The following is a 12,186-nucleotide window of genomic DNA, read 5'->3' as shown; positions in this document are numbered from 1 at the left end:
CTGTGCTCATCCAAGTAAGTGGAGAGTATTCCATCACACTCCTGACTTGTTCCTTGTAGTTGCTGGACACGCTTTGGGGAGTCAGGAGGTGAATCCGCAGAATTCCCAGCCTCTGACCAGCTCTTGTAACCAATGTTTGTATGGCTGGTCCAATTAAGTTTCTGGTCAATGGTAACCCACAGGATGTTGTTGTTGGGAGATTCAGCTATGGTAATGAAGGCATGATATTCTGTCATTAGGACAGGAGTTAAAAACACGAGTTACACGGTTGAAATAAATCATTTAATATTTTAACACACAGTAAAGGTACAGTATAAAAACACAGCATTTAAATGGAGGTAGAACTTAACCCAGTCAACAATTTCCCATTATTGAAATTAAACTTAATATTTCCTTTATTTCAAAAACTTTTTTTTTTTAAAACTCCCTTAGTGTTCTAGTCAATTGAATAGAGGTTAAAAAGCAATCTCCATCTTCCATGATGAAAGGTTACATGGACCTGAAATGTGAACTGTTTCTCTCTCCATAGATGCTGCCTGACCTGCTGAGTATTTCCAGCATTTTGTTTAGTTTAGTTTAGTTTAGAGATACAGCACTGAAACAGGCCCTTCGGCCCACCGAGTCTGTGCCGACCATCAACCACCCATTTATACTAACCCTACACTAATTCCATATTCCTACCACATCCCCACCTGTCCCTATATTTCCCTACCACCTACCTATACTAGGGGCAATTTATAATGGCCAATTAACCTATCAACCTGCAAGTCTTTGGCATGTGGCAGGAAACCAGAGCACCCAGAGAAAACCCACGCAGACACAGGGAGAACTTGCAAACTCCACACAGGCAGTACCCAGAATTGAACACGGGTCGCTGGAGCTGTGAGACTGCGGTGCTAACCACTGCGTCACTGTGCTGCCCTGTTTTCTGTTTTCATTTTAGATTAACAACATCTGCGGTATTTTGTGTTTGTGCTGTTGTAAAGACAAAGGTTTAACTCTAGCAGAAAGATCATCTGGTTCAACGTTCATGTTCTCAGTCGAGTTGTAGCAGCATAGAAAATTATTTAGCCATCTAGCCAACTGCTCAATAGATCGCTGACATTGCAACTTTAGAAAGAAATCTAGGCATCCAATCAAGTAAAATATAGACACAGGCTACTGCGGTACTGCTGAGCAATCACCAGATGCTACTAATGCACTTCCAAAGAGTACTACAGACACTGAGGCGCAAAGTTATCATTATTACAGCTGCTTCAGCTCCACTTAACTACCCAACCTTAAAATTATGATTTTTTTTAATGAGAGAATACAAGCACTTAATACATTTGTATTAAATTCCTATACTATTCTAGAAGAATTATCAACCTGCATTAAATGAGAACAAAGAAATTTCATTTGAACTTGCTTAAGTGTTTGTAGACCATTTCAACAGCCTAGTTTCAAAACCTTTGACATCAACATTGGTTTCCTGAATACAGCTTAATTTCAGAATCAGTAGAGGGATGTATTGAAGTTTCCCGATACAATTCTACCCACTTACTTCAAAGCCATTTACATTAAAATCTCATTTATTTCGATAATAGGAAAAGGCCTAACCCCATCATGGCACACTAATACCAAAGATTTGCTGCATGTCAATGTAAATGCTGAAATGGCTAATTCGACATTTGAAGTCCCCAACAGTATTGCCAGCCTTGTTTTAACCAGTTATGTCAAATGGTGCTACATGTGAACAAGCACCAAATGTCTGTTTGTCGCCTATAATTTAACCATGTTGCCAATGCCAATCACAGTTCACACAAGATGGCTACTAAAATTGGAACTATACAGAAATCAACAATCGAGGGGATAAATATTGCGCAATTAGAAGCAACTGAGAACTGATGAAGGGTCACCGACCTGAAACGTTAACTCTGCTTCTCTCTCCACAGATGCTGACAGACCTGCTGAGTATTTCCAGCATTTCTTGTTTTTATTTCAGATTTCCAGCATCCGCAGTATTTTGCTTTTATTATACAAGATTGAGGGGTAATCTGATACAGGTGTTTCTTTTCTATCGAATCATTTCAACATATTATAGATACACAGAAACTATTTCCTCTGGTGGGGCAATTGTGACCTAATCTTAAAATTAGAGCCTGGCCATTCAGGAACAAAATCAGGAATCACATTTTTACACAAAGGGTAATAGAAATCTGGAATTCTCTCACCCCTAAGGCTGTGAATGCCAGGGACCAATTTGAGCTTTCAAGACTGAGATCAATAGATTTTTGTCAGGTAAGAATATCAAGTGAAGTGGAGTTAATACAGATAAATGGAGTTGAGATCTGCCACAATCTAAATGAATGGCGGAGCGGGGCCGAGAGGCTGAATTACCTCCTACTCCTAATGTCCCCCAGGCCAGTTAGCAAGGTGTGGAAAATTTCACTTCCAGCAACAGGTGGTTACATCACTTCAAAGCTTGTTATGATGTTTGTATGAAAACTTGCAATAAAGTGAAAGACTGTTGACTTGTCCCACTGACGGGTGGAAGGCTCTTCACCAAATGCTGCTGGACTACAACATGAAGGAGACAGCCTTGTTCTGGATAATACCCTACAAGGTGCCCTAGTGCTAAACAGATTCTTGTCACTGCCAACATGACTGGGAACAGATAAGCTACAACTTTTCGTAATAGGAGAGAGTCAAAAAACCTGCAATGTTTTAAAAAACATGAAACATCTACCAGCTGACTGAGGCCAAAATCTGGATGACATTAGATATTTGTACTAGATGGATCGCAAGATGACAATGCTTGGCTGGAAAGTTGAATCATTAGTTGGTAACTGCTCTGCACGCCCTCATGTCATGGTCTTCGAGCCATTAAACTGGTTTTCTTCCTCCAAATGCCACATCCTTAATTCAACTAAGAGATCAAGGAATTATTCAAAATCTTAAGTACTGCTGAAAATCTTTGGCTCAAAAAGTTGGCAGCCATTAACAAGGAAGAGTTGAAGATAAAACCTACTGGGGGCAATGCACAATTCAAAGAAGGCCTGGGGATTGGGAAAACACAACAATTCAAAACTGTTGTGTGGCTTCTACTGTGATCCAAAAGATGGCGACTTTGATGGCTCCGCAGCCGAACAATGCTAAAGACAACCCCAAGAATAAAGGTTCTATATGAAGCTCATGACTTACAAGAAGTGTTCAGAAATCTTGCTGTTAATGTGAATGTGCTAGATCCATTTAATGCAGCAGTGACAAATGAAAATATCATGGTCTCAGTAAAGTCAAGATGGCCGCCTGCAAGTCGAGGAGTCTGAAGACATACAAAGAAACATTTATCGTAAAAAAATGGAGCAGCTAATTATTTCAATGAACTACTAGTACTAATATCAAAATAAGTGTTGCATTTGAAACAGCCTACTCAAAGTACTTTTATTTTAAATAGTTAAAAATTAATCAAAATAAAATGTACATAAAAAGAATTTCCATATTGCTGACAAAATTAAAATAGTCCCCAACACACTGAAACAAGTAGGTAGAACTGTACTAAATTAGTGGGTATAGCAAACTGTGAGGCAGAATGCTCAGGCTTCAGCATGACGTGGGTTGGTTTAGCAGATGTAGATCAATGTAGAGAAATATCAAGTCATCTTACTTTTGGGGGAAAGAACCTAGAAAGGAAGTGTACCATAAATGGTAAGCTTAACAGAGTGGGAGGAACTGAGAGACCTATGGTTCAGATAGAGATCTTAAGTGCGGATCATAAAAAGACAAAAGGGATTCTGGGCTTTGAACAAGGAGCAACAAACCTGAAAGCAAGGAGGTAATGTTGATTTATTACAAGACTTTGGTTTGGCCACAATTGGAGCATTGCATACAGTTCTGAACACCCCATAAGCAGATTAGATTAATAAAGACTGAAGATTCATGACTATGCCACCAGGAATAAGTGATGATAGTTATATAGGGTGGAAATCTGAGCTCTTTTCACTGGATGAAAGGAATGCCAAATGTGTAGCCTTTTTGGATGGGGAGACCGCCAACTGGAGTTTGGTTACCTTGTTGATGGCTTTGGTTGTGTCTGGAACAGAGAAGACCATGTGAAGGTCACCATACTATCAATATCAGCAGCCAAGAGGAAGACCAGGGTCAATTTAATCCACAAATTAGCTGGGACCAGCTGAAGAGCATCTTGGCCCTTGTTTTCTCAAAAGCTGAATAGTGGACATTAGTTATGGGCAGGAAGTGCATATATAAATCCAACTGATGCGCAACAGACCATTGCAGAGAATCATCACAGGAGCACTGAAGCCAGCACCAACAGCTTGGTTCCTTGTCCTCTCATATCTTGCCACGATCTCTTGTAACAGAAGCAGCAATTATCAGAGAGCACAACCACACCCCTACAAACTCAGACCTGCCTGTTAATGATCATCTCCAGAAGTTCCTGATATGCTATCTTAAGTCCAGGAACATCGTCTGGATTAGCAGCCAAACGGTCTCAAAATCTTGGAACTTTCAGCCAAAGACATGTAACGGAAGATGTGGGAAAGCAGTGGGGTCAAGAATAAGATCTGATCACAAACAACCGCCCACCTTCTCCACAGCATGCAAGATATTGGTCGCTGCCAACTGCATCAGAACTTCACAGGTGCAGCACCACCGGTTACATAAATGGAAGGTAAAGGATAGCCTGATGCAGGACTGTGAAGAGGCTGGAAGCCATTCAGCATCTTTTGAACCATTGCTAACTGAGAACCTTCCTGATGGAATAGCTTCCAATTGCTTTTCAAGCTACCAGAGGAATAGAGGATCAAAGCAGTTCCAGTGCATCTGATGAAGGTTTTTTTCCCAAAATCATGAGGAATTTTGATAGGGCCAGAAGTGAAAGATTGTTTCAACTGGTTGGGAAATTCTCAACAAGACCTACAGACTCAGGGTTTTCACTAAAAGAACAAAGGCAAAGGTTGGAAGAATTATTTTTCCAAAGAGAAGTCAATTAGAACATGAAATTGTTTTACCACAAGTGGTTCATGAAACAAAATTTCATTTGAAAAAGGGAATTGGATAAGGATTGTAAAAATACAACAGGATGGAGGCAAAGTGCAGAGACACTGAATTAGAGCAGGACAGCCTCAGTTGAAGGGTTACGTCTGGCACAGTGCAATGGACCATATGGCTTCCTCCCTCAGAAGTCACTGCAAAAGTCTGTCCCACAGAGAAATAGGATGGGGATCTGTGCCTGCAATTCGACGATCAGCTCCTGGATTCAATCATGTCACCATGGCAATGGAGGCCTGGCACTTACCAAGTAAAAGGGATAAAGAAAAACTAAGAAAGGCCCTTGGCTCTATTTAACCAGCTCCTTCAGTTCATTGTGTAGGGATCACCTCACCTCCAGATAACATGTCGGTGCTTTCTTTTGCTGAAGAGGGGAACAACACCATGTTCCAACTCAGTCTGCACACTACAGCCAGGCAGCCCACAGAGGTACATCCAGCAGCAAGTCTTCCAGGCTCCTCAGACAAAGGGAAGATTGCTTAAGTGGCCTCCAGGCTGTATAACAGATACCACTATTAACCAGTGATGCGCAAGATTCCAAGGTGTACAACTATCAGGAATGCATCAAACTTAACACAGGGATCAATCTAAAAATTCATAACATTTACACTGATTTTTCTTTTTAAAAATCAAATCAAATCAAAATGCCTGTGGTCATTAGTGTAAATTAATCTTTGATTTGGTACCTTGTGCATCAAATATTTTCTGTGCATCCAATGTTATTGCATGATTTGATACAATCTTTTACTGCTCTGTTTTCTATCGATGTTGCTAGGGCAAGAATATAATGAGGCAAGGCACACACAAAACATCAAATCCATGATCCGTACAGAAGCTGTAATTACACAGAGATGGAACCTTCCCTGAAGTTTGATTTTCCTATCAGGACATTTATGAGGGTCGGATTCCCATTCCTACACTCCTCCTGAGCGGCCCTTATAATATCATCCATTTGATCTTCATTGTCCCGGTTCAGTAAAAAGCCTTTACCGCCATATCCCTCAGCAACTGTATGGTAATCTGTGGAGAAAAGATATATAAAGATCATTACTCCTTTCAAGTCTGCACAGTGCTTCAGTAACTGTGGTTAAAGGCAGGAGGGCAAGGCTCAAGTCTCTATCTATGCTGCCGTCACGGTCTGGAAATGTATGGCAAGAGGTTTGGGCCTTACACTCGCCAATATTCCCTCACCCTATGCGTGAGAACCTTGACACCACTGGGAGGGCCACAGAGGCCATGTTAACCACCTTCAATCTAAACTACTAGTGCCTAAACTGTGACCTATTCTTTCATGATTTCCTTCCCTTTACTTGGACATTAGCAGCAGTTCTTAAACAGAAGTTAAGTGAAAACTAGTGATTTCCAAGTTAACCGAACACATTGGAGTGATCATTCTGCATCGTTCATTCTCAATGGCTCTCACCTTCCCATGGCTCAGCTTGTAAATGTGTCATATGATGTGGAACAGAGTCCAGGTTCTACTCCCAATTTAGGTGACATGAACCTCCCCCCCGCCGCCACCATTGTGATGATGTACGGCTGCTACAACTGGCCAGAATTGTCCAAACTCAAAACACAGCCAAGATTCCTACTGCTGACAGCTGTCCACTCAGTTCTGCTTGGGTGAGCAAGCATGCATTGGAAGAACCAGAGAGAAGCAAGCTAAGTTGCAATAACCTCCACAGTATAACAGGCTGCAGACACTGTCTAAACTCACATGCAGAGAATGGGCATTTGGGCAAGAACCAAGCTGGTGGCCATCATCTATGGAACTGGATCCCAGTACAGTGAGTGCCTTAAAAAAGGAGCAAAGATAAAAGGCACAGGCATGTTTTTCACTTTACATTCTAAGCCAATTGCACCTGCACATCAGTTTTACAGGCTGGTTTGTAAATCCAGCTCAGAGAAAGCAAACAAATGGCTTGAAAACTATTAAAGAGCCATTTGCCTTTCACGTACAGTTAAGCATCAATAATAATTGCACTCTGCCTCTCTTCCATTCCCCTACTCACCATCGATACACTAATCAGCAAGAAGGGAGGGGGCAGTGGCAAGCTTATAAAGGCAGAAAATGTAAATTTCTTAGTTCTGTATTAGCACAGTTGAAAAGCCAGCCACTTACCTGTGTATGCCAGGCCACAGGCCACATTGCTGCCCAGCAATGGAACCTGTTCTCTGGAAATCTGGCTCCAGCCGGCATCATTGCCAACCAAGGCGATTACAGGAGTCTGAAAGAACATAGATTAATAACGAAAGGAAAATAAATGTAAATGCACACACACAATGTAGATATTATGCCTTCTGGTACTTGTATCATAGCAAACTGCTCTTTCAGACCTGATCGAAAAAGTTAACTATCTAATTATTCTGGGGGTCCTAGCAAAACACTCAGTTGTATTCAAGAAGGTGGATCATCACCTTCTCAAGGGCAGTGAGGGATGGACAATAAATGCCGGCTTTACCAGCGACACCACATACTGTGAATGAATAAAAAAGGAGATACAGTCAGTAACAGGGTGCTGGGAAAGCATTACTGAGTGATACTGTGAGGGAGCAGGATTAATATCAATAGAGGTACAGTCAGTAACAGGGCAGCATCAGCTATCCGAATATATCACACTTTGCTCCTTTAATGAGAAGATTAACTCCTACTGATTAGAGAGATGTCAAAACAAGTTCCTTTATTTCTAAATTACATGAGCAAATTAAAGCACCCTCTACACTGGCTAGTCCATATCCATGACTCCACACACAGTGAGTTAATGATCTCAGCTACACACTTGTTTGGAGGCATGAAACGGAAGGGTCTGGGGTGTCCACAAGGGTAGAGCCACAAAAAAAAAAAACTTGCATTTATACAGTGCATTAGTAAAATGTCCAACAGCATTCACAGGAGCATTGTCAGACAAAAAAAAAATTGACACTCACTAGAAAAGAAATGCTGGAAAGGGGTAGCTTGCAAAATGACAGAGTCAGGATAGTTTGAATATACCAATTACCGCCCTATGAAGATGTCAGCAGACTGCTGAGACATCCCCCTGCTGCAGTTTGCACCTTCCACGACAGCCAACAGTTAGAAGAAATGACTGAAACAGTTACAAATTAAAGCCTGGCTCGGGTATAAAATTAAAACCCGACCCGACAACAGCCAACCCGAACTCGGCCCGAATCCTTTAATTTTTTTTAAACGCCCGACCCAACCCCGACACATGTAGTCAGGTTTGGTCGGGTAGACGGGCTTTACTGCAGAGTGCGGAGTCCAGACTGCACGTTTCCGCCTCGACATCCTGAATGTTCATTTGAAGATTACTTCCCGGAGCAAGGCAGCACTGTCCATGTCCAGCCCAACCCGTCCTGAGCCCGAATGCTGGACCCGGAAGAGAGACCCGACCTCAATCCGACACATGTTGTTCGATCTGGTTGGGTTCGGGTCAGGTAGCTACGCTTTATAACAAATGCCATTTAATAACAGTGGCAGTATGACACGTACCTTGTGACGTTTGAAAGTGTCAAATTCGGCAATGCTGTAACCAAGAGAGCCATCTCCATAAACAATCCAAACCTAGACACAAAATAAAGCACACCGACTCTAATCGCTGTACAACAGCACAATGACGTCAATCCTCAGGGTGCAGGGAACAGTAAAAACAAACACTTCATTTAAAAAGAAAAAGAGGGTCTACATTTTTTAATTCATGACCAATATTTGGGACTTAAGCAAGTGCTGGGAATACAACAATCTTCCACTTAGGGCACTAGTACCCAGCAATCTCAAGCCAGAAACAAGAGGTCAGATGTGCACACAATGAAGTTCCCTATACCCTACCAATGGCCCAGAATTGCTTAAGTAGCCATCTCATAGTTAACACAGTGCGTGTTGGATTTCTTTCCCCTCCCTCACCCACCCCACCCCCCCCCCACCGTCAGCCTTGAGCTCCAATTAATTGTGCCACAAATTGCTGGAATTGCAAGCTGCTAAAGCCATGGTAAGTGACATCTGCATCCTTGCTAAGCAGCACAACCAACAGTCCAGCATTCAGCAGCTGAAGGAAATAGGGTGAATTTGAGTCGAATCAGGTTCAGAAAGTGAAATTAACAGAGCAAAAGGAGGATTGGATATGAGAGAGAATGGCAAAGGAAATGCAAGAAAAAATTTGAAATTAAGAAACCTCTTGGAACAAATTGCTATTTGCAAGAGTGAGCCCCACTGTTCACTTTCTGGGCTGGAGAGGTTAAATTTCATCAGGACTAAAAGTCACCTCATTAACAGGACCCTTACACTATGAAATAGCAGACAGTTTAATTCATAATTATGAGACAAGCGCAGCAGTTTCTTGAAACACAGGAAAGTTGATAGAGAGCTCCTGTTGAGTGGTGCAAATCCTCCAGCAATTTGTGGTGATTCGTAACTCACGTGGTATCACTTGTGAGAGTGGTATACAGGCCACCTAACATTAACCACACTGTTAGATGGGGTATAAAGGAAGAAATAATGGCAGCTTGTCAGAAAGCTACAGCGATAATTATGGGGGATTTTAACCTACATATAGACTGGAAAAATCAGATAGGCAGAGGTAGCCTAGATGAGGAGTACATAGAATGTTTTCGGGATAATTTTTTGGAACAATATGTTCTGGAGCCAACCAGAGAGCAGGCTATACTAGACCTGGTATTGTGCAGCAAGATAGGATTAATTAATGTTAAGGTGCCCCTAGTTAGCAGCAATCATAATATGATTAAATTTTACATTCAATTTGAGGGAGAGAAGAGTGGGTCCAAGACTAGTATTTTAAACTTAAATAACGGCAATTATGAGGGCATGAAAGCAGAGCTAGCTAAAGTGAACTGGCAAATCCGGTTAAGGGATAGGTCAATAGAGATGCAGTGGCAGACATTTAAAGGGATATTTCAGAATGTACAGAATAGATACATTTCAACGAGAAAGAAAAATTCCAAGGGTGGGACCCGCCATCCATGGTTAACTAAAACAGTTAAAGATAGTATCAAACATAAAGAAAAAGCCTATACTTGCACAAAGGTAGGAAGCAAGTCAGAAGATTGGACAGAATATAAAAAACAGAAAAAAAGGACTAAAAGATTGATAAGGAAGGTAAAATTAGAGTACAATAGAAAGCTAGCTAGAAATATAAAGACAGATAGTAAGAGTTTATATAGATATTTTAAAAAGAATTAACAAAGTGAGCATTAGTCCTATAGAAAGTAAGTCTGGGGAATTAATAATGGATAATAAGGAGATGGCAGATGAATTGAACAAATATTTTGCATCAGTCTTCACTATAGAGGATACAAGTAACATCCCAGTATTAGCTTCAAGTCAGGAAATGGAAGGGAGGGAGAAACTCAAGAAAATTACTATCACCAGGGAAGTGGTATTGAACCTGTGGGCAGACAAGTCCCTGGGTCCTGATGGACTTCATCCTACGGTGTTAAAAGTAGCTAGTGAGATAGTTGATGCGTTAGTTTTAAATTTTCCAAAATTCCCTAGATTCAGGGAAGGATCGTTAGATTGGAAAATAGCGAATGTAACTCCTTTATTCAAAAAAGGGAGGGGAGACAGAAAGCAGGAAACTACAGGCCAGTTACCTTAACATCTGCCTTAGGGAAAATGTTAGAAGCTATTATTAAAGACGTTATAGCAGGGTGTGTAATCAGGCAGAGTCAAGATGGTTTTGTGAAAGGGAAATCATGTTTAACCAATTTATTGGAATTCTTTGAGGGAGTTACATGTGCTGTGGATAAAGGGGAACCAGTGGATGTATTGTAGTTAGATTTCCAGAAGGCATTTGATAAGGTGCCACAACAAAGGCTATTGCACAAAATAAAAGCTCATGGTGTAGGGGGTAACATATTGGCATGGATAAAAGATTGGCTCGCTAACAGGAAATAGAGAGTAGGCATAAATGGGTAATTTTCTGGTTGGTAAGATAAATGAGTGGTGTGCCACAGGGATCCGTGCTGGGGCCTCAACATTTTACAATTTATTTAAATGACTTAGATGAAGGGACCAAAGGTATGGTTGCTAAATTTGCTGATGACACAAAAACAGGTAGGAAAGTAACTTGTGAAGAGGACATAAGGGGGCTACAAAGGGATATAGATAGGTTAACTGAGTGGGCAAAGACCTGGCAAATGGAGTATAATGCGGGAAAGTATGAAATTGTCCACTTTGGCAGAAAGAATACAAAAGAAGCATATTATCTAAATGGTGAGAGATTGCACAGCTTCCTAGTGCATGAATTCCAAAAGGTCAGTAGGCAAGTACAGCACGTAATTAGGAAAGCTAATAGACTGTTATCATTTATTGCGAGGGGAATGGAATACAAAAGTAGGGAAGTTATGCTTCAGCTATACAGAGTATTGCAGTACTATGTACAGTACCGCTCTCCTTATTTAAGGAAGGATGTAAATGCGTTGGCAGCAGTACAGAGGTTTACTAGACTAATACCTGGAATGGGCAGGCTGTCTTACGAGGAAAGGTTAGACAGGCAAGGCTGGTATCCGCTGGAATTAGGATGAATAAGCGGCGACTTGATTGAAACATAAGATCCTGAGGGGTCTTGACAGAGTGGATGTGGAAAGGATGTTTCCCCTTGTGGGAGAATCTAGAACTCGTGGTCACTGTTTAAAAATAAGGGGTCGCCCATTTAAGACAGAGATAAGGAGAAATATTTTTTCTCTCAGAGGGTCGTGAGTCTTTGGAACTCTCTTCCTCAGAAGGTGGTGCAAGCAGAGTCTTTGAATATTTTTAAGGCAGAGGTAGATAGATTCTTGATAAGCAAGGGGTGGAAGGTTATCGGGGGTAGGTGGAAATGTGGAGTAATCAGTTCGGCCATGAACTTATTGAATGGCAGAGCAGGCTCGAAGGGCCGAGTAGCCTACTCCTGCTCCGAATTCGTATGTTCATATCTCTTCTTTGCCATAAATTGCTGGATCTTTCTTATGCACTAATAACGCAGTGAACTCGCATTAGGTTCTGTGAAAATTCTGGACCAATGTGCCTTAAATGGACCCAGCACTGAATGAACTTGCCAACCTGGAAGCAGCTTAATGCTATAGGTTCACTAGTAACTCGGTTAAGACTGGCTCAATCACATCACAGGACAACAGCAAAGA

At 41.4% G+C, this 12,186-nt stretch overlaps 1 protein-coding gene across 1 annotated transcript in view; it reads right to left on the bottom strand.

Annotated features, from left to right (window-relative positions):
• Positions 1 to 268: 268 nt before the first annotated feature.
• The window catches only part of ilvbl (ilvB (bacterial acetolactate synthase)-like), a 47,773-nt gene continuing 35,855 nt past the window's right edge, over positions 269 to 12,186 (bottom strand). Inside the window, exons 13-15 of the mRNA XM_068053806.1 lie at positions 8,543 to 8,614; positions 7,175 to 7,280; positions 269 to 6,072 (exon numbers count right to left, since the gene is read on the bottom strand). Of these exons, the coding sequence (XP_067909907.1) occupies positions 5,894 to 6,072; positions 7,175 to 7,280; positions 8,543 to 8,614 (357 nt within the window). The 3' untranslated portion in view covers positions 269 to 5,893. The remainder of the gene's footprint in view (positions 6,073 to 7,174; positions 7,281 to 8,542; positions 8,615 to 12,186) is intronic.

Source organism: Heterodontus francisci, chromosome 22 (genome assembly GCF_036365525.1).
Source record: "Heterodontus francisci isolate sHetFra1 chromosome 22, sHetFra1.hap1, whole genome shotgun sequence".
NCBI classification, from domain to species: Eukaryota; Metazoa; Chordata; class Chondrichthyes; order Heterodontiformes; family Heterodontidae; genus Heterodontus; species Heterodontus francisci.
Note: the sequence above shows the minus strand (reverse complement) of the source record. Positions and strands in the feature narration are given on the sequence as shown.